Source organism: Ailuropoda melanoleuca, chromosome 4 (assembly GCF_002007445.2).
Source record: "Ailuropoda melanoleuca isolate Jingjing chromosome 4, ASM200744v2, whole genome shotgun sequence".
In the NCBI taxonomy this organism is placed as follows: domain Eukaryota; kingdom Metazoa; phylum Chordata; class Mammalia; order Carnivora; family Ursidae; genus Ailuropoda; species Ailuropoda melanoleuca.
In genome coordinates, this window is record NC_048221.1 from 7789942 (window position 1) to 7810971 (window position 21030).

At 55.6% G+C, this 21030-nt stretch overlaps 2 protein-coding genes and 1 long non-coding RNA gene across 15 annotated transcripts in view; 2 read left to right on the top strand and 1 right to left on the bottom strand.

The window, feature by feature from the left end:
* DNM2 (dynamin 2) overlaps nucleotides 1-12824 on the top strand; it is an 84163-nt gene extending 71339 nt beyond the window's left edge. For 4 of the 9 annotated variants that reach the window (XM_002921364.3, XM_002921366.3, XM_002921365.3 and 1 more), the window contains 6 exons: nucleotides 3259-3368; nucleotides 5996-6107; nucleotides 6583-6747; nucleotides 9172-9404; nucleotides 10221-10472; nucleotides 11061-11970. In XM_002921364.3, the coding sequence (XP_002921410.1) occupies nucleotides 3259-3368; nucleotides 5996-6107; nucleotides 6583-6747; nucleotides 9172-9404; nucleotides 10221-10472; nucleotides 11061-11130 (942 nt within the window). In that variant the 3' untranslated portion in view covers nucleotides 11131-11970. Of the gene's footprint in view, nucleotides 1-3258; nucleotides 3369-5995; nucleotides 6108-6582; nucleotides 6748-9171; nucleotides 9405-10220; nucleotides 10473-10773; nucleotides 11016-11060; nucleotides 11971-12433 lie in introns of those variants that run through there. The other 5 variants (XM_002921362.4, XM_019801913.2, XM_011227638.2 and 2 more) reach the window with 3 other exon arrangements.
* On the bottom strand, nucleotides 12569-15630 carry TMED1 (transmembrane p24 trafficking protein 1). The gene is made up of 4 exons (XM_002921361.4): nucleotides 15354-15630; nucleotides 14558-14655; nucleotides 14229-14412; nucleotides 12569-13628 (listed from the first exon to the last, which is right to left on the bottom strand). Exons 1-4 carry the CDS (start codon nucleotides 15534-15536, stop codon nucleotides 13410-13412), a joined length of 684 nt encoding a protein of 227 aa, XP_002921407.1. The 5' UTR covers nucleotides 15537-15630; the 3' UTR covers nucleotides 12569-13409.
* Nucleotides 15631-15656: 26 nt separating this feature from the next.
* LOC105238562 lies at nucleotides 15657-20777 on the top strand. 5 transcript variants are annotated; one of them, XR_002143143.2, is made up of 4 exons: nucleotides 15657-16033; nucleotides 16566-16688; nucleotides 17613-17691; nucleotides 18014-18755. It is a non-coding gene; the product is annotated as an uncharacterized LOC105238562 (long non-coding RNA). The 5 variants fall into 5 exon arrangements; XR_004624606.1 differs by lacking the exons at nucleotides 17613-17691; nucleotides 18014-18755 and adding an exon at nucleotides 18769-20777; XR_002143142.2 differs by lacking the exon at nucleotides 17613-17691 and having other exon boundaries at nucleotides 16566-16699.
* The last annotated feature ends 253 nt before the right edge of the window (nucleotides 20778-21030 follow it).

The window sequence follows — 21030 nt, forward strand, 5'->3', positions numbered from 1 at the left end:
ACCCCCGTGGTCTGAAACCCAGTCTGCTGTGGTACATCAGCTGCCAGGCTGGCCGAGGGCTGGTCTCCATCTTGGGCCCCGGCCTCTCCGCCCAGGGTGGGAGTGCCGGGCTTGGCCACAGCCTTGGGCAGCTGTAGAGGGACTTGTGGGCCCAAACCCCGTCCTCGCAGTCCCCCACCAGTCCAGTTTTCAGAGCTGCTCCTCGCAGTGTGGGAGAGGCTGCTTGGCTTTGCCCTCGTGCGGGGGTCGAGATTGGGAGCCGCAGACCCTCCAGTGGGCCCAGACCAGAGGCACGGAAGCGCCGGGCGGGAGGAGGGGGAGCGGCCGCCGGCAGTGACGAGAACCAGCAGGCCCGTGAGAGGGGCCCTGTGTGCACCCCAGACACAAAGCAGGCTCCGGTCGGGAGGGGCAGGGGCCGGATCCCCGCGGAGCCGGGACCCGTAGAGTCGCACGTGTGGCAGCTTCCCCCCCGAACTTGAGGCCACCTTGTCAGAGACCCCTCAGAGAGGCAACGCGTATTCCTTTATTTTGAAAAACCTCCAAGAGGAAGCAGTTACAGTGCAGGGTAGGAACGGGGGACCCATCCGCCAGAGCCCCCCACCCCTCTGTGGGCGGCAGGCTCCCTCTGCCTCTCCCTGGCACCTCGTCTCCCACCCAAGCCCTTCTCGACTCCCCAGTCTTTTGTCCAAGTCCCCACCGCGATGGGAAGCAGGGTGCTGGGCGACCGCACTCACCTCCGGGTCCGCCTCGCGGTGGAGACGGCAGCGGGTGTGGGGGTGCTGGTCCTGATGCGCCGCTCGCCCGAGCCCAGCCTAACCAATGTGCAGACTACTGTACACATTCAGAGCCCCCTGAACAGGTAGTCTGAACACTGGGTTGGCGGGGCCGGCTGTCCATCCTGCAGCCCCCCCCGGGGCCAGTAGGGCCGCCGCGCCCCAGCCCCTCCGAGCAGGCGAGGAGGCCCCTGCCTGCGCCGATCCGCTTCGTCTCTTCTGACGTGGCACGACTGGGGCCGGCTCGCATCTGGAGAAAGTTGTGGGTTTGCAGGAAATCCTAAGGTGGGGGGTTGGGGAGCGGGTGGGCGTGGGCGAGAAGGGAGGGTTTGGGTCCGTGGCCTCTGTGTGCCGGCGAAGGTCTCTTTGGGGGTCGGGTGGGGGCGGGGTGCACGCACGCCTCCGTGTCTGTGTGTGTTTGTGTTCTGTGTGTGCGTGTCAGCAGCATCAGGAAGGCAGCCGCCGCGCTCTGGGCGGAATCACACTATAAACAGTTCCAGATGTGGCGTCTCGCTCAGGGCCCAGAAGGACTGTGACTCAGTTACTTGGCCTGGCTGGCTGACTGGAAGCTTCCTGCCTCCTGACACAGCAGGGTGGGGGCAGCCAAGGCCCTTCCACCGTCTTCCGGGCGGGGAACCCCTGCCCCGGCCCCTTCTAAAGCCCGAAGACTTTCGGAGGTTGGTGGGGCCCTGGGCCTTACCTGGAGCCTTTCTTTGCCACGCTCCGCCCTTGGACTCCCAGAATGCAGCATGAACGGGGGTTTCCCACCTCCGTGGCCCCCGCGGCCCTCTTTTCTGCCCCTCACTGCAGCTCGGCCGGAAGGAGCACTCTGCCCTGCTTCCTCCTCTGCCAGAGCCCAGTGAATGGACTCTAGAGCCCTTAAGAGTGAGAGACAGATGCACAGAAGAAAACCCTAGTGCCTCATACACTCGCCTTAATCCTCACCTTGCACAAGGAACGCAGGACTCCTGTCCGCCTTTGATGGATGAGGAAACTGAGGCAGAGAAGGACAGTGGCTTGCTCAAGAGCACATGGCCAGTGAGGGGCGGAGCCCATCTGAGCTCCTAAGGCTGCAGGGCCGAGCCCATGCGCCAAGGTTGCTGCTCACTCCTGCCTCTGTTTCTATCTTGAAATTTGGAGCCAGCCCCCACCTGCCAGTGAGCCCCTGGCCCCCTTCCGCTTGAGCACTGTAGCTGCTCTGGAATTTGGAGGCAGCAGCCATGTCGGGCTTTTTCTGGGGTCTTCTGGTACATAGGGACAAAACAGGTGAAAAGAAGTGAACTCTCCCTGGTGAGGGGGAAGGGGTCACGACCTCTCCCAAGATGCCCGGATGTAAAAGGAAGGGTGGTGGGCAAAACCTGGCTTTGGGGCACATGGACCTGGCTTCTGAAGTCCCACTATGGCCCACTCCATCTGGTATGTGCCCTGGGCAGCTACCTTCCCTCTCTGTGTGCAGTGCTTCCTGGGCAGGGACAGGGGAAGGTCTGGAGCAGCTGTGGGTCATGTGGGCATGGGAGCCAGGGCATCCTGATAGACCCTGATGCTGTTCTCTGGTTTTCTGATGTAGAAAACTCGTTAATGGACCCCCCCAGGTTACCCCATGGGGAGGTCTAAGATGATGCCCATGCAGGGGCCCAGCCCCACACTGGGGGTCCAGTAGGTGCTTAGCCACCGTCCCTGAGTAAACGTTGGCTTCTGTGACACACATCCGCTCTGAGCTGCTTCCCCAGCAGTCATCAGGTCTGAGTGCCGGGCACTCAGTGGGCACTTCTGAACAGGGCTGCCCTTAGGAAGCGAATGACACTTCTCTGGCTTTGGAGCTCAAGTGTCACCTCGAGGGGGCTCACTTTCCAGCTCCAGGAACATCTGAAGCTGGTGAATTTTAAATCCCAGCCCCACCCCTGAATCGTTGCCTGCCCCGCTTGGCCTCAGTCTCCCCTCTCTGTAAAATGGGATCATAGTGGTGAGGATACAGGCTCAGTTATAGGCTCATTGTGAAGATGTGGTAGTTAACAGTTTCATTCATGCAAGCTGGTGGAGAAGGGGTTGGATTCTGGGTAGACTGAAAACTGGCCAATGTTGAGTGTCCACGGTGTGTCAGCAGTGAACCAAAGCAACAGGAGTGCCCAGCCTTGAGGAACTGACGAATCAGGCCGGGTGACAGACGGTAGCCTAAGTCCATGAGCAAGATACTGTGGTGTGTCCTGTTACATGAGGGGAAGTACCAAGAGGAGGAGGAGGATGGGGCGGGGGTGAGAGAGAGTGTGAGTGTGTGTGTGCGTGTGCGTGCGTGCGTGCAGGGTGGGGACAGGGCAGGCCTCTCCAGGAGAGTCCCCTTTGCCCAGAAACCTGAAGGGCGCACGTGGGAGCCATGTGGTCATTGGGAGGAAGAGCATTCCAGCAAAGGCCCTGGGGTGGCATCCAGCCCAGGGCGTCCTCAGATCCTCGGTACAGTCCATGGTGACCCCTCCCCTTCCACCCTCAGGAGAAGGAGAAGAAGTACATGCTGCCTCTGGACAACCTTAAAATCCGCGATGTGGAGAAAGGCTTCATGTCCAACAAGCACGTCTTCGCCATCTTCAACACGGAGCAGAGGTGAGGGCCCACTGGGCTAAGGTCACTGGCCCCGTTCGGTCATTCAGCAGCATCCACTGAGCGCTTTCTGCATAAAGTCCCTGCCCTGGAGTCTCATGTTCTAGAAAGGGAATCAAGTAAAAAGCAGAAACCTGCCATGGGTGCTTCCAGCATGTGGTCAGGGAAGATCTCTCTGGGCAGAGACATGATGAAGTGATGCGGGAGCCATAGCAGGCTCTGAGCAGAAGAGGGACCGGCCCTGGCTCGGGTGCTCACGGGCTCCCCCTGGTGGCTATGGAGGGAACACAGTGGGGGGTCAGGGCCAGATGTGGGAGACCAGGGCTGATTGGATGGCATCTGTCCAGATGGGAGATATTGGGGTGCGGGGCCCAGGCTGGGTGGGGCTGAGGACTTAGAGGAGGAGGCAGCCTTTTCTGAGAGTCAGAGCTGAGCAAACCCCTGGATGCAGGTGCAAGAGAAGAAGGCATTTCCTGGGGACCCTGAGCACCCACAGGGACTGAGCTCCCCTTGCCGAGATGGGGAAGGCAGAGGCAGAGTAGGCTTGGTGACGGTCAGGGACTGGGTTTGGGCCACACGGAGGGAGAGGGACCTGTGAGACACCAAACTAGGGAGGCAGCTGTGCAGATATAAGAATCTGGTGTTCTGGAACAAGCTCCAGTCGGTGTGAACTGGGGAGTTGTTACTGCATGGCAGTGTTCAAAGTCCTAGATGGGGTGAGACCCCTGGGTGAGTGTAGACAGAGAAGAGAAGGGCCCAGGAGGCCCTTGGTGAATCGACCCATTGCGGGGAGACATTAGCAAAAACAAAGATGCTCTTCTCAGTGTGAGAAGAGGCCCAGCTCTGGCAGGAGGTCCGAGAGCAGGAGGAAGGGCTGAGTGTGGACACAGGACTCCCACATGCCCTCACGCAGGAACCAGGGAGCACCTAAGTCAGGGGCTGGCTGTCAGCCAAGGTCTGGTGGTTTTTCATGACTGACCAGGAGGCACCGACATCCTCCCTGCTGCCCCAGGACCACCTTCCCCGCTGCCCATCGCTCCCACACTCCCAACGGTTCGAGGCAAGCCTCATGTCACATTTGGTGTAAGAATAGCTCAGTCCCGGTTTGTTCTGGGCTGGCCTAAAGCTTTGGGGGCCCACTTTGGCCATCAGCTGGCTCCAAAAACCTTTGTATCCCTTCGGCTCCTCCCTCTGCACCCTCCACCTCCCCTACCTAAGAAGCCTGCGGGAGAACCTGGGTTTTGTCCTGGGACAGGCCTGCTGGGAGGCTCTTCCTTTCTGCTCACAGGGCAGCTGTCCCGCCTCCCTGGCCCCTGATCCCCTGTGCAAGGCGGTGAAGATCATACCTAATGTAGCATTTAGGAGTGAGCTCAGGAAAGCCAGAATAATAGTCATGGAAACAAGACAGAAGTTTGGGTTTTCTATGGCTTTACTATCCAGGGCAGGTGGGGCAGCTCCACAGGCATCCAGGCCCAGGTGCTCCTACTACTAAGCCTTCCTCCTTCTCTTCCAAGATGGCTGCCCAGGGTCCAGCATCACGATGTTCCAGGCAGTACTAGGGAGGAGGAGAAGGAGCAACAAAGGCGTGCCTCTCACTCACTGACTCCTTCCCGAAGTCCGAGGGCAGCACTCACAGACGGCTAGCCAGCCGTGGCTCCGTCACGAGGCCATGACTAACCTCAGACTCTCATACAGAAGCTCTGGGATGGCTTGGCCGTCTTGAGTGCACCTGCTTGTGGGACAGGATGGCGTGTGTGCGGCACAGATCCTGGCCTACGGAACACTGTCTGTAATCGCCATCCATAAATAGTGTCCATCTGCTTTTCCCCCAGCTTGTGGCTCTGTGCTTGCCTTCTTCTCGCAGACCCCCATTTGCCCAGCAGCTCACATGCCTTGGTGGGAAGTCTCAGTCCTGTTCTTGGACAGCTGCATAGCCCTCCATCCCCCCAGCCCAGCCCAGCCCCCAGGAATCAGGGCACATTCTAGACCTTCACTATCCAATGCAGTAGCCAGCGGCTGGTCTCACTTAGCGACTTAAATGTAAGTTGACTGAAATAAAATGCAACCTAAATTAACTTCCTTCGTCACCCTAGCCCTATTCGTGATGCTCACAGAGAACCCTCCTTGGCTCTTTGCTACCACGGCTGACAGCAGCAGTTGAGAACGATTCTGCCATCATGGAATGTTCTCGGGGACAACTTTGCTGTAGCCTCCCTGAGAACACCTTGATGGGAGCTGCCCAACCAGTGGTGTTGAGGGACACCTGCCCACTTCTGAGAGTATCTTTGGCAGCCTTTGGCCCCCACAGGAGAATATAAGAGAGGAGCAGTTCCCAGGGAAAAGAGAGGTGTCGACTGAACCCACAAAAACCAAACCCCACGGATGCTGCTAGATGCAGATGCTCGCTGAGCACGTGCTCTGCCCTTGGCATGGTTCTGGGTGCTGTAGGCATGGACTTGGTCCTCCGTCAGCCCGGCAGGGTGTAAGGTGCTACTGCCATCCTGGGGCCTCAGTTGTGCCTGGGTCAGGTGTGAGTCCCTGCGTGTCAGACCCCAGAGCCCATGCTACAGTTCCTGTGCTTGCCAGGCCCGAGGGCAGAGTCAAGAACGTGCCTCTTCCTCTCGCTGTAGGAATGTCTACAAGGACCTTCGGCAGATTGAGCTGGCCTGTGACTCCCAGGAGGATGTGGACAGCTGGAAGGCCTCGTTCCTCCGAGCCGGGGTCTACCCCGAGAAGGACCAGGTGAGGAGCTGCCCTGCCCGGCCGACGCATCTTGGACTGAGCTGACTCTTCCTGGGAGAGGAAGGGGTCTAGCATCTTGCTGGGTGGGTCATTTCTAGGCACATAGCCTGTACTCTCTTGAGCAAACAAAGGAGAAAGGGGGAGAGGGTTTTGCCATCAGGGCACAGAAGGTTCTCCAACCAAAGCCAAGGCCGGGGAGATACATGGCTTGGGATCTCATCTTTCTTGTTCCCTCTCCTCCTCCTGTCCTTGAGGTGGAGTAAACATGGCTGCCCTCGACCCCCAAATTAACATGTTCCAGTCCCTAGGTGAGAGGGTCAAATCACCTTGGGCCATGGTCACCCCTGGTCCAGGCAGCTGAGGCCAGGGGCAGGCAGGGGCATCCCCAGAAAGCCAGTGGTAGGCAGGAAGGGGGGCTCCCCACCCTCGCCTCAGGTCACAGTCACCCCTCACCGTCTGCTGTCTCCCCCTGCAGGCAGAAAACGAGGATGGAGTCCAGGAGAACACCTTCTCCATGGACCCGCAGCTCGAGCGGCAGGTGGAGACCATTCGCAACCTGGTGGACTCCTATGTGGCCATCATCAACAAGTCCATCCGCGACCTCATGCCAAAGACCATCATGCACCTCATGATCAACAACGTGAGTGCCCGGCCCGCCAGGGGCTGCCCGTCATGGGGGAGGGGGCCGGGGCCCCGGTCGGTTTTTTTAAAGCTTTTATGTTTTTATTTGAAAGAGTGTGAGAGAGGGAGGGAGAGCATGAGCAGGGGGAGAGGGGACAGAGGGAGAGGCAGACTCCCCACTGAGCAACTAGCATGATGCAGGACTTGATATCAGAACCCTGGGATCATGACCTGAGCCGAAGGCAGACACCCAACTGACTGAGCCACCCAGGCGCCCCCACACAGTATAAAATGTAAAATTAGAGTGAGTCACTACCTTTTTAACATCAGAATCAGGATTCTCAGCCTCTCTTGGGAAATTGGAAGGCGCAGGCCACATGGGGCTCACTCCATTTACTTAGGTACTTGAAGCTAGGAGAGGGACCGCTGTCATCTCCATTTTATAGATGGGACAACGAGGCCCAGCAAGGTCAAGAAACCTGCCCTGACTCACTCAGAAGAGTGGGAGGTGGAATTAAAACCCAGACTGAGTATGTCCCTAACTGTGGCCTCCTGTTGGCCTGCAGCCCAGCCCACCTTCCCTCAGGGGCATTACCTGCCTCCCGCAGGGCTCCCGAGACTCTCGAGACTCTCGGGGCTTTGGGCTTCTCTTTGCTGAAATGCAGCTGTGCTAACGTCTCCGGCTCTAGGTTGCTGGGAGGGTGCAGGGACTCCTGCCTCAGGCCTTGAGCTCAGCTGGGCACTCAGGAATCTGTGTAGACCGGGTTTGGTTTATGTCGTGCCTATAAAAGCTCTCCATGTAACAAGCAAAAATCCCAAACCCCTTCTTCCTCGCTGTTCTTCTCGAGCTCCTTGGGGCGAGCACTGTTTCTTCTTCCTCGCTGTTCTTCTCGAGCTCCTTGGGGCGAGCACTGTTTCGTGGTGTGCTGCTGTGTTCTTCGCATATAAGTGGGGTTTCTCATATACTTGCTGCTGCTGCTCTGAAATTTAAAATGCATATGTGGTTTGGCCCCAAAGTTCTGTTGGCAGGAATTTTTCCCACAGAGACCTTTGCCCATATTCCAGTTGAGCACATACATGCTTAGTTTTTTAGCATTGTTGTGTAGTGGCCAAAGATTGGAAATCTCTATCCCCTTAGTAGAATCCATGTAATTTATAGGCATTCTAGCAAAAAGCAGCAGCAGCGGGGGTCTCCAGGTTGATAATAACTCTCAGTCACAAAGTGGAAAACAATGGAGCGTAACAGAATGTAAGGAGGGCCCCATTTGTCTGAAAGGGGAGGGAAAAGAAACTCTCAAGCGTAGTCATTTTTGCAGATGCTGAAAGTTCATCTGGGAAAAGTCAACATCTGTTCTTAAAAAAGACAATGGTGGGGCGCCTGGGTAGCGCAGTCGTTAAGCGTCTGCCTTCGGCTCAGGGCGTGATCCCGGTGTTCTGGGATCGAGTCCCACATCGGGCTCCTCGGCTAGGAGCCTGCTTCTTCCTCTCCCTCTCCCCCTGCTGTGTTCCCTCTCTCGCTGGCTGTCTCTCTGTCACATAAATAAATAAAATCTTTAAAAAAAAAAAAAAAAAGACAATGGTAGAAGGAGTGTTCTATTATGAGCCTGCATGTTTCAGTCTCAGAACCACTCTTGCCCTGAATGGGGAAGCTCCAGAGGCATCCCCTCCAAAATGAAGAACAAGTTGGCCATCTCCACTTGTGTTTAAAATTTTCTTGAGGGGCGCCTGGGTGGCTCAGTCGGTTGAGTGTCCAACTCTTGATTTCAACTCAGGTCATGATCTCAGGGTCCTGGGATCGAGTCCCACATCAGCCTCCGTGCTTAGCAGGGAGTCTGCTTGGGGATCTCTCTCCCTCTTCCTCTGCTCCTCCCCCTGCTTGCATGCAGTCTCTTTCCCTCTCTAAAATGAATAAATAAAAATCTTAAAACAAACAAGCAAACAAACTTCTTGCAGAGCTACTAGCCAGTGCAGTTTGATTGGAAAAATCATTTAGAGGTGTGAAACACTGACAAAAAGTAGGAAAACTTGATCCTAGTTGGAGAAGCTCCTGGACACACGAACATGTACCTAGAAACTCCATAAAAGTAACTGAAAAAGCTCCTGTATCCTGTTAGAGGTTTTAGGAAGGAACAAAGTATAAAATTAACAGAAACTATAGTGAAAGCTAGTTTGAAGACAACAAACAGGAGGAAAAACAACAGTAAAAGAGGCAGGATTCAAGTTTAATAAGCGTCTTGTGGAACAGGCTGGAAGGACACGTGACGGGGCCCCCCGAGAGACGCGGCAGACAGCTGGGTAGAAAGCTCACCCGCGTTTCCAACATCGTACGCGTCGTACAGTAAAGCTAAAGACCGGACAGCCCACCGAGTGTGGCGGGTGCTTTTGCGCCAGTCGTAACGGCAGGTGTGGGGGACGCCCTGACCTCTCTGCCCCTTGCCCCCAGACAAAGGCCTTCATCCACCACGAGCTGCTGGCCTACCTGTACTCCTCAGCAGACCAGAGCAGCCTCATGGAGGAGTCGGCCGACCAGGCCCAGCGGCGGGACGACATGCTGCGCATGTACCATGCGCTCAAGGAGGCCCTCAGCATCATCGGGGACATCAGCACCAGCACCGTGTCCACGCCTGTTCCCCCACCCGTCGATGACACCTGGCTCCAGAGCACCACCAGCCACAGGTCCGAGCGGCCTGGGCACCTGTAGTGTGCGGAGGCTGCTGCCTGCGGGTCCCCGGTCCCCCCCCACCACTGCCGTGTGTCCTGTCAGGGCCCAGCCCAGGGGCAAGTAGGGAGAAGGGGTCACAGTGGGAGCTGCTACCTGGCCCAGGCCTGAAGCGACAAGTAGAAGGGTTGGGTGGAAGGCCCATCTGACTCCTGGTGTTTTCCATTGGTTAAGCCCCAGTGGAAGCCCGAGAGGGCAAGAGGCCAGGGCAGGCGGGGGCCATGGGATCATCATCCTGGAGCACGGAGCACAAGCAAAAATGGCAGGTTGGGGAGGGTCTGCAGGAACAGCTGGAGGCCATGACTGGCCTATCCCCGGCCCCCCCAACCACCTCAGAGCCGTTGGATGCAATTAAGATGCTGGCGTGGGCAATGCAGAGCATCAGACAGGGACACGCAACCAGTGACAGGGCAGGTGTCCGGAGGAGAAAGGGTTGGTCAAGGGAATCTCCCAGAAGGTGCCGGGCCTGCTGAGGCCTCAAGGAGCCATGGAGTTCCTTAGGGAGAGGGCATAGTGGGTGCTCCAACTCAGAGGAGCCTGTGGGGTGCCCAGGGCAGGGGCTTCAAAGCCCTGTAGCCACTGGAGGCACTGGACTTGAGTCAGGGCTGGGCTCTGGAAGGATCTTTGGCTAATGAGAGTGGATTGGAGGAGGCAGGGAAGCGGCACCTCGCTGGGTGGTAGCCACTGCCAGCCTGCGCCACACCCTGGCCACCCTGGCCAGGCTGGTGCTCCCCACCCCCTTCTCCGGCTCACACCCTCTCCTTCCTCCACAGCCCCACTCCACAGCGCCGACCCATGTCCAGCGTGCATCCCCCAGGCCGGCCCCCAGCAGTGAGAGGCCCGACCCCAGGGCCCCCTCTGATTCCCGTGCCAGTGGGGGCAGCAGCTTCCTTCGCCGCGCCCCCCATCCCGTCCAGGCCTGGACCCCAGAGCGTGTTTGCCAACAGTGACCCCTTCTCGGCCCCGCCTCAGATCCCGTCTCGGCCGGCTCGGATTCCACCCGGCATCCCCCCTGGAGTGCCCAGGTAAGGCTGGACCCCCCCTCACTGCCCGCCACTAGAGCCACCAGCCCGCGCCCTGGGGCCTCTCCTTGAATCTATGGGCTCTCCTTGTGCCCCAAAGGGAGTAGAGTATTCACCCCATTTGGGTGGTGTGAAGACTAAGGCCCAGAGCAGCCAACTTGCTTGCCCAAAGTCACAGAGTGGTGGGGAGTCAGGGTCACTCCAGGGCTCCAGGCCTGTCCTCTGCCTGAGCGGGTGGCCTACCATACAGATTGGGACTCCTCACACGGGGCCCCTTCTGGTTTTGGCCTTTGTTTCCTTAAAGGACACACACGTGAGCCTTCGCACACCCCTGCTCTGCCTCACTCCAGGCTGCAGGCCAGGCTCTGTTCTCCACACTTCTCCTGTGAGGAACCCAAGGTCCGGGGTGGGCAGGGACTCACCCGGAGTCACACAGCAAGCTCCTTCGTGGCACTCCGGCAGCCTTCAGAGTGTTGGGCATCGGGCAGCACCCTGGGGCGGGGGGTGGTAGGGCCTGGGTCCCCTCCCTGGTCCTACTTATGGCCTCACTGCCATCTCCCACCCCCCCGTCTGTCTTTATTCTCTTTGCAGCAGAAGACCCCCTGCTGCGCCCAGCCGGCCCACCATAATCCGCCCAGCCGAGCCATCCCTGCTCGACTAGGCCGCGGGGGGCGTGTTCTCAGGGGGTCTTCGCACACCCGCTGTGCAGGAGCTTCGGTGGTCTGGGCCCCTCCGCTGCCCCTGACCCTGTTATCCACGTGCCAGGACCAGGCTCCCTGTGGGCAGCCCCCTGACTCCTCCCTAACCTTGGCCCCCATCCCCAGCTGGACACAGCACTGAACAAGGGGCCCTGGAGCCCTGGGGCAGGGGTGGGAGCTGGGCTGTTGCACTTTGGGGATGGAGCCACAGGGTAGCAGAGGAGGGAATGCGCTCTGGGCGCCATCTCGAATGAGGATTCAGGCTGGGGCCGCGTTGGGCGGGGGATTCACCCGGGGCTTCTCTGGCCAGGAAAGCCTGAGAAGACCAGGCCTTCTGGAAACTGGGGCACCAAGAGTGCCTGTACCCCCCAGCCCTTCCTGGGGCCCAAGGAGCATGTCCATTTCTCAGCAGCGGGAGCTCCAGGCAGCGAGCCAGGCCCAGCAGGCCCCACGCTGCCCGCCCTGCGAGTTGTAAATATTCCTTCCTTGGCCGTATTAACCACACGGCCGAGCCTCGGCTGCCGGAGGTGCCTTCGCCGGGTCTGGAAGCCTCTGTCCTGCCGGCCTTGCTCTCTCCTCCCTGGGTCCCCTCCTCCTCCTAGGTCCCCAGGGTGGCTCAGGGCTGAGTGAGTGGGGAGGATTTGAGGGGCTCCTGACTCCCACCCAGGCCTCCCCGACGGGGTGGGCCCCAGGTGGCCCGTCGCTGAGCAACCCTGCTCGCTCCTTGCTCGGTTTGACCACTGTAAGTGCCTGCACTCTGTATCCTATTAATAAACTAAAATAAAGGGAAGAAGCTTCTGGTGGCTGCTGTGTGGGCCTTTTGTGTTGGCGTTCAGGCTGAGAACATGGACTGCTCACCTTCCCCTGGCAGGCCTCCGACAAGGACCCCACCTCCCCTCCACCATGGGCGCGCTCACACCCTGCTCCCGGGACTCTTCTTAGGGAGAGTTCACTTCTTCCAGAGGCAGCCGTGCTCTAGAGGGAAAATCTCTTGCTTTCCTTAACACGTCAGGCGTGGGGACAAATGTTCGCCACTCCCCTTCCACACATACTAACCCAGAGGCCTGGCTGCAGCCCGACACAGGCCTGGGGTGGGCGGCAGAATCCCACAGGGGAGAGGGAATCCCGGCCCTCCACCCCAGACTGCCGTGGTCAGGGCCCCCTCCCCACCACTGCAGTCCTAAGGACTCCGCCCAGGTGCAAGGCCTTCTGGCCCAGCCCGGGTCACAGTTGAACTTTGCTTTCTGATTTTTCTCTTGTGCCCAGGCGACCACCTCCATCGACTCCCGCCCGGCCTTTCTTCTGAGCTTCGTGGGAGACCCCTCCCGCCTGCCTGGTTTGCCCCCTTGGGGGCAGGTCTGTCCCAGCTGGTGTCCCTGAGCCCCAGACACCAGGCTCTGTGATTTTCTGACCATAATTTATTGACTCCAGTGCCCAGGCCAGACCGCCCTTTGTTCCATGAGGCTCCTGCACAAGCTTTGGCTGGGCCACCCCTCAGCCCTGCCCAGGGCCTCTGCAGAGAGAGCTAGGAGGGGCGGGTGGTCATGTAGCCCGCCACTCCTAGAGTTCTGTTACCAGACCTCGCACCGAGCCCACCCCGCGCTGGGCTGAGGGGCTGGGCTCCTTCCTCTCAATAAAGTGACTGTCCTCGCAAGAACACTGCAGCCATGTCTCCTTCCCGGTCCCTGGCATAAGCAGGCCACCCCCAGCCTGGGAGCCGCCCCCGGCAGCAGCAACAGGCCTCTGGTGGGGTGACAAGGAGACAAAGGCATGGGGTCCCACAAGCAGCAAGCCCCCTCCCACTGGACCCTGGCTCAGAAGGCCAGGAGGGAAGGGGAAGGAGAGTTTGCTTCCTGGGCCCCATCCCACACCAAGCAGTGCCAGTGCAGGCTGGGACTTGGGCTAAGGCACACACATTTACAGGAGGGGACACAGAAAGGGGCCAGAATATCCAAGGGTCTCGTTCAAATGCTGCAGTGCCCCCCACCCCATGCACAATTTCCAGGAAAGCAGGTGTAGCCTCTGAGCTGTCCCTCCTGGAAGGCCCAGCCAGGCCTGCCAGCCAAGCCAACAAATGTTTCCAGCCTGGCCCCTGGCAGGGAGGAGATACATGAGGGCCATACCTCGGGCCGTGACTGCGTGGTCTCCCCTCCCATAGGAAACTTTAGTTTGGGGAAACGACCCCCATATCTCACACACATGTGCCCTGCTGCCCCTCCTTTCCCTGTTCTTCCTTCTGGGGCTACGTAGGCACAGGGCGCTTGTCCTGGAAGAAGCGCTTGAGCGTGCAGACCTGGAGCACGGCCACCAGCAACAGCACGGCCACATTCACAGCAGACCAGAAGTTGACCCGCTCCAGGTTGCCCTCCTGCAGGTTGCGGTCACGTGCCTCAAAGGCCCGCAGTAGCGTCAGCATCTGGATGCTGCGCTCCAGCCTGGTCTTCATGGTCTCAATGGACTCCTGCGGAGCAAAGAGGGGGCAGGGTCAGGCCTCCACCCTTCGGGGAGCAGGGACCCATAAAACTGGGGGAATGGGATGAGCCTATGTTTTGGGAGGAGATTGCTGAGAGGAGACTCTGTGGCCAGGCTGCCTGAGTCTAAATTCCTCTGTGCTGACTGGCTGGGTGGCCTTGAGCAAGTTAATTAACCTCTCTGGGCCTCAGTTTCCTCTGGATTGCAGTGAGAATTGAATGCCTAAATAAGTATAAAAAATGTACTTACTAGTAGTTAACAGCACAGTTGCTAATACTGGATCTGTCAGTTACTGTGTGCCCTTAGCAAAGTTACTTAGGCATCCTGTGCCTCAGTTAAAATGGGGCATTGGGAGCACAGTCCCTACCTCATATGGAGATTTCATGAGTTAGTTAAGCCCTGGAAATTCCTACACCTAGAAATGTGCTATTATTTTAACTGTGAGTGGCTACTTTTCTAACTAAGGTGGGGGTACCAGGGGGGCTGGGTCAGGCAGATGAGGACCCCAGTCAGGGTGCAAGAATAGGGGAGCACTGTTGCCCAAAGCCAGAGATCTGGGACAAGTGGCCCCAGCTCAGCCTGGGCGCACCTTGATGTCCTCCATCTTGACATCCAGCATCTCCTCGGGCTCCACAGCCTCTGCCCAGCCCTCGACCTCCTCGTCATCCTGCAGGCTGTCGAAAATGAGTTCGAAGAACACCAGCTTCTCAGAGATTGTGCTGAAGGAGTTGTCAAAGCACAGCTTGTAGTCCCCAGCCTCCGTGGGCTCCACCCTGGGAGGAAGACACAGACATACATGACCCAGAATGGCCCACCGGCCAGACTTTGAGAGGCAGGGAAGGTGGTTAGGTAACCTGAGGCCACTGGGGAGGGGCAGGGCTGAAACTAAACCCAGGCAGACAGTGGGACTTAACTCACGTGTGCATCCCATCTGCCTTGCGGGATTCGCTGACCAGCAGCACTCCCTGAGGGCTCTCCAGCGTGAAATCCACGTCCAGTCCAGCACCTCCGATCACCTGGGGGGCCAGGTAAGAGGGTGGAGGGCTAGGAGTAGGCGAAGGGCACCTGCCAGGGAAAGCCAGGGCCGGACCAACCCGCACAGACCCATCCAGGACGACCAGGGGCCTATCTGAGCGCTGACACCTACACCTGCAGCCTGGTCCTGCCCCAACTGTCCCTCTGACCGCGCCCCTTGCCTTGGCTCAGTCTTCACTGATAGGACTGCTTTGGGTTTCTCTCTTTCATCTGGTCATGCCCCCGTCATAAGTCCTTGATCAACGTTTACCTGGCCACACCCCAAGTGAGGCGACAGGGCCCTGCTTTCCTTAACCCAGGCCCCGAGAAAGCCTCATGTTGACCACGCCCTTTCCAGAGGCGCATCTTGGCCACGCCCACCAGACCCCCAGTCGGGCCTACTTTGGCCACGCCCACTAGTGAGGCTCCTGCCCTGTGAGGGGCGTCCTCTTATAACCGATGGCCCCGCCCCCTCTGGCAGTCTCGCTCTAACCCCGCCTCCTGCCATTATTCCCACCCCCTCCGCTCCCACGCACCGTCCCGACCAGCTCCTGCACGCTCCTCCTAGCTCCGCCCCCGCACTCATACGCACCGGATCCTCCCCCTCCCTCTTTAACCCTTGCCTCGCTTCAGCTGCTTGGCCACGCCCCCTCGCCCTGGCTCCGGTCGCTTGCGTGCTTCCCGACTCGGGACCCTCTACCTGGTACTCGGTCTCGAAGCTTGCGTTGGCCGGCGCAGACTGGTAGAAACACTGCTTCCTCCCCGCAGGCAGCAGGAACGTGAACTCGCCGTCCTGGATCGGCGGGGGCCCTGCTCCCCCCACCCCCACCGGCGGCAGTAGTAGCCACAGTGCCAAGGCTAGAGCCGCTCCGGCCGCCATCATCCGGGTCACCCTCCGGTCTGCTAAGAGGTCGCGGTTCCTTTAAGAGCTGGCCCTGCCCCCTCTGCTACTCGGCGGAGCTCATTGGCAGCCGCTTCTGCCCGTGGTGTGAAGCGAACCGAGAGAAAAAGTGAAGGGCGCCCTGAGAGCTTAGCTGCCCGAATGAATGCCTGCTGCGTCTTAAAACAACCTTCTGGAGACTTTTTTTCTGAGTAGCCACTAGTTCTAGTCTCAACAGATGGTGAGGGAAAATGACAAAAATAAGCACTATGATTGTGCGTGTTTCTCAGGCAAAAGTTAAGACAACTAAGTCGGAGGCGGGCCGGGACCGTCTAAGGCACCTCCCTGCGGTCTTCCCAGAGTACGCTGCGCGGGACGACCTTTGAGCGATCCAGTCTGGGTGGAGTGGTCGTAAGATAAATGCTGGGAACGGACCCGTACGCGACCCGTAGGGTTCACGCATAAAAAGATTCACTGGGGCGAGAAAGACTCGTGTTGATGTGGGTTTCGTGTTTCTTGGGCGTGGCTCCAGTTTCGTGGCCTCACCCTTTATTCCCTTTCCTCCTTAGAGCCATCACTTTGGCAGTTTCCTCGTCTGTAGTTGGTGAGGGAACGACCACCCCATAGGGCGGCTGTGGGAATCGAGATGAAACGTTGCCCGTGGCGCTCCGTTTTTCTTGCGTAGAGTCCGCAGAGGGGCATAGGCCACTCTGCAACCCAAAGGTCTCAGACTCGGGGGGGCCAGAAGATAGCAGAGTAATTGACGTGACCCAAGGTAGGAAAAATGACAGCCAAGTGCTAAAAGTCAGGAAAGCGTGGGCCTGGGAGCCATGAAGCCTAGTTCAAGCCACCCACGCCCACCCCACCACCGACCTTTGGGTTGAAATCATCCCGCTGGACCTCAGTGCCTCATCCGTGGGTTGGGGTGTTGCTTGTCCTATCTCATTGGTCTGTTGTGAAGATTGAGATAATGCTTGTTCAGCACTTGGCACATTATGGGCCCTCAGTATGTATTAATCTGCTATTTTCCAGGCTGATCGCCCACCACTAGGCAGCCCACCATGTAACCTCTTCTCCCTCAGTCTGGAGTATTTGGAGGCGACCTCCCTTTGGGAAGATAACTGGCAGATAAGCAAAGAAGTCACTGGAGAAATGGTCTCTTCTTGGTGATTCTGTTTAAACATAAGAAAAAATGTTTAGGTGGAAATTTTGAGTCTTTAAAGATAGGCCCTGGAGCGGTTGGCAGTTGGTGACAATTACTCTTCGAATACAGCTGGTGGCTGTCAGCTCTTTCCTGCTTTTGGAGAGCTTGGGGAAGTCACACCACCTTGTTATGTCAAAGTTTATGTGCAGTCACTGTTAGTGTTCCTTTTCACTCCCAAAGTTTTCTAACTGGTTCAGACTCGCTGCTTGGATATTTTGAAGTGTGGAGAATGGGGGATCTTTTTATTTATTTTTAATTAAAAGAAAAGAAATATATTTTAAAGATTCTTAAAAATATTTTATTTTGAGATTTTATTTATTTGTCAGAAAGAGAGCGCAAGCAGGAGGAGCAGCAGGCAGAGGGAGAAGCAGGCTCCCCGCTGAGCAAGGAGTGGGTCGTGGGACACCATCCCAGGGCCCTAAGATCATGACCTGAGCCAAAGGCAGACACTTAACTGACTGAGCCACCCAGGCGTCCCTATTTTAAGATTTTACTTATTTATTTTAGAGAGAGCCTGCGGGGGTGGAGGGGATGGAAAGAATTTCCAGCAGACTCCTTGGTGAGCACGGAGCTGCAATGTTTTGTACTCCACCAATCATGTATGAGGGCTCCAATTTCTCCAAATCCTTATCCACACCTGCTGTTTTCTATTTTATTTCTATTATAGCCATCCTAATGGTCGTGAAGTAGTCTCATTGTGGTTTTGATTTGTATTTCCCTGATGATGTTGAGCATCTTTTCAGGTGCTTGTTAGATGTTAGTAGTTTTTTGGGGGTTGTTTTTTGTTTTAGAAATGTCTGTTCACAACTTTTGCCCATTTTAAAATTGGGTTGTCTTTTTGTTGTTGAGTTATAAGAGTTATTTATATGTTATAGAGAGCAAGCAGAAGAAAGAAAAAAGAAACAAAAAACTTCCCCCAGATTTTTTCTGTGGACTCCCTCAATGCTTTTCCAGGTCATTTACAGTTTTGCCTTAGCCTTCGCTTCCTGTTTGCGCTGAGCCTAGAGATAAGCCTGAGATGAAAGCTTGGGGTCTTCTCAGGTCTTTTCTGAGCATTTGTCCTGCCCTGGGCATGCACTTTGCTTTCTAAATCCCCCATTATATATGGGTGCTTCTGAATGCCCTAATTACCCAGAGAAGCTCTCACCCCAGCTCTTGCTCCCAACTTTTGGCATGTCCATTGTTGTGAAAATTAATAAATGGAAACCTCCTTTAGAATGGAATCAGGAGGTAGAAGGGGAAGCTCTCACACCCTACCACTCGCTGTCAATTGCAGACCCCACAGGAAGAGATGTACCTTGCAGCAGGAGGAAGAAAGGTTTTCTCCTGGTAACAGCCCAGCCAATGAGAGACTGACACCACTCAACCAACGAAACATCACTACATTCCCAACTCCCAGTTTAATCCAATGGATTTCTTATTTGTAACAGCCTTCCAGACTTCCCCTTTCCTCTATAAAAGAGTGTTCCTCTTTGTTCTCCAGACCTGCTTATGCTTTTGCTGGACCTAGCTTGTCCTCAGTTGCATTTATTTGCTATTCCTGAATAAAGCCATTTTTGCTAGTAAAATCACTGGTTAATGTTGTCCTCGATTACAATATTTTGCCCCAGGTGGCTGTGAATTTTTCCCTTTGCCTTAACAGAGTTTTCCAGGAATGCATTCTGAGTTCAACAGACAAGCACCTTGAGTCAGTCCCACAGGTAGCCCCCAGATGTGTTAAAACAGACAAACACCATACTGCCAACCTCAGCAACAGGGTACCGGAGCCCCATACTGGGGACACAGGCTGCTGTCTTCAAGACCTCCACCGCACTGGGAGGGAAATGAGGAAAGGGTGGGGAAAATACTACAGAGCTTCCCTGCCATGTTCAATTTTCCTTTTCATTTTGATTCAGGGTTCACTCGGTTAGCACAAACCTTTCCCTGTCTTCCACAGTTCAGATAAACTTGATTCTGGCTATGTTTGCTCAGTTTGTCTAACTTTCTGTTTCTTGTTTCCTTCAATTAAACAAAAACTACCCCCTGTCCAAGTATTCAAGTATTTACTGAGTGTCTGACACTGTGAATAAAACAGACTCTGTCTGTGTCCTCATGGAGTTGCCATCCCAGCAGAGGAGCCGGATTGTACACTAGCCAAGTTCAGCACGAAGATGATTTCAGGTAGTTATGGGCACTACAGAGTAAATGTTAGGTGGTAGGTAGGTGGCTCGTTTCACCTGGGTAGAGTCAGGGAAGTCTTCCCTGAGGACGTGGCATTGAACCCCAAACTTGAAGTAGAAGGGAGAGGAGGCAAGCAGAGAGAACCACTCTCTGAGGGCAGAAGGCACTCAGAGGGCTCAAGGGGCAGAAAGGAAATAGAACGGAGGGAGGGGAGTAGCCAGAGAAGAAATGGAGCAGTTAGTTACACGGGCCACGTCCTGTAGTGTCCATCTTTGCTTTGTAGCGTTGACCTACAGTTGGCCTGGGGTTCTTAAAACCATGCAGAGTTTGCCCGACTAGCTTCTTGGGGCCAGGAATCCCCTGAAATTATAACCAAAGGATTCTGAGATGTGTGCTAGGCAGTCTCTGTGCGCCCTACCAGAGCCCTTCTCTACCCTTTCCCGCACTGCTCTGTGCCCCTGGGGGCTGATCGCTACACGGCGGGTCAACTTAGCTGCCTTTTCCTCACATCCAGTTGAGTTTGGCCCTGGTAGGGAGATCTGAGGGCTGGAGGAAAGGAGGGTGTAGGGATATATACTCTGGCTCCCCCACCCTGGTGGTCTGCATGTCTCTACCAGAGCCTGCAACTCCAGCTCTCCCCAGGTTCCACAACAGCTTCCTCCCTAGCAACTTTAGGCCTGGGCTGGTAACAGCTTCCTGACCCCGGGGAGTCACCATCCCTTGCTGATTCCCCTTCACCCTGCCCATGACTCCTAGTTGTACCTCTTCTTGGCGCTATCTCTATGATAGCTGACTAATACAGGGAAGTGTGTCTGTTTTTCTGAATTCAGAATTCCAGGTTAACGATTCCTGCATCATGTTAAATGCTCCCAGGATGAAGTCCTCACATTCATCCAAGGTCTTTCACACATATTACTATGTCTCCATAGAATGTCCTTCCCTTGTCAACTTCTCAGGCTTTTGGAGTCAGATATCTAACACCTCCTCCCAGAAACCCTCCCTGAACATGCAGAAGAAGCTAGGTTAAGAGCTACCCTTTGTGACTGCCTCCGTTATAGCTCTTCACCAACTGAACTCTCATTATCTGCTTGTCTGACTCTCTAATCAAACTCTGGGCATCCTGAGGGCAGGAGTTTTTTATTCCTCATGGTGTCCCTGGCACTCAGCACAGTTCTGAGCCCTTCATGGCATTCGGTAAACAGTTGGTAGAATAAATAAGCCAGGAATGTCTCTTAACTCTGTATCTTACACAGCCAGGATAGAGCAAAAAAATAGACTGAATACTATTTTTCGACTTTCAGGTCAGACAATCAAGAAGTAGTTGTGGTTCACTGTGTGCCAAGCACTGTCGTAGGCGTTGGGAAACTACAGGAGGCACCACAGACCCCCCCTGCTGGATGAGGGAAGAGAGCTGGATGATTTCAATAAATTCAAGGATGTTCTGTAAATCACCATGACCTAATTTAATGGATATTTACAGAATATTATACCAAGCAACTGCAGAGTGTACTTTCATCTCAAGTGCATACAGAATGTGGATCAAGATATGCTGGGCCATTAAAGTATCAATAAATCTCAAGGGATTGAAATTATATGGAGTGCATTCTATGGCCACAAAGGAGTTAAATTTAAATATCACTAACAGTAAGCTATCAAAAAATCCCAAATGTTTGGAAATTGACACATTTCTAAATAAAGTGTGAGTCAGAGAAAAAATTCACAAGGGAAATAAATTTCTAACTTAGGCACAATATGTCAGAATGTGTGAGATGCAGGGGCGCCTGGGTGGCACAGCGGTTAAGCGTCTGCCTTCGGCTCAGGGCGTGATCCCGGCGTTATGGGATCGAGCCCCACATCAGGCTCCTCTGCTATGAGCCTGCTTCTTCCTCTCCCACTCCCCCTGCTTGTGTTCCCTCTCTCGCTGGCTGTCTCTATCTCTGTCAAATAAATAAATAAAATCTTTAAAAAAAAAATGTGTGAGATGCAGTTAAAGCAGTACTTAGAGGGAAATATATAGCTTAAAATGCTTATATTTGGAGATAAATTTTTAAAATCAATTATCTAAGTTTCTACCTTGAGCCCCTAAGAAAAGAAGAGCCAATGAAACAAGGTAAATAGAAGAAAGAAAAAATA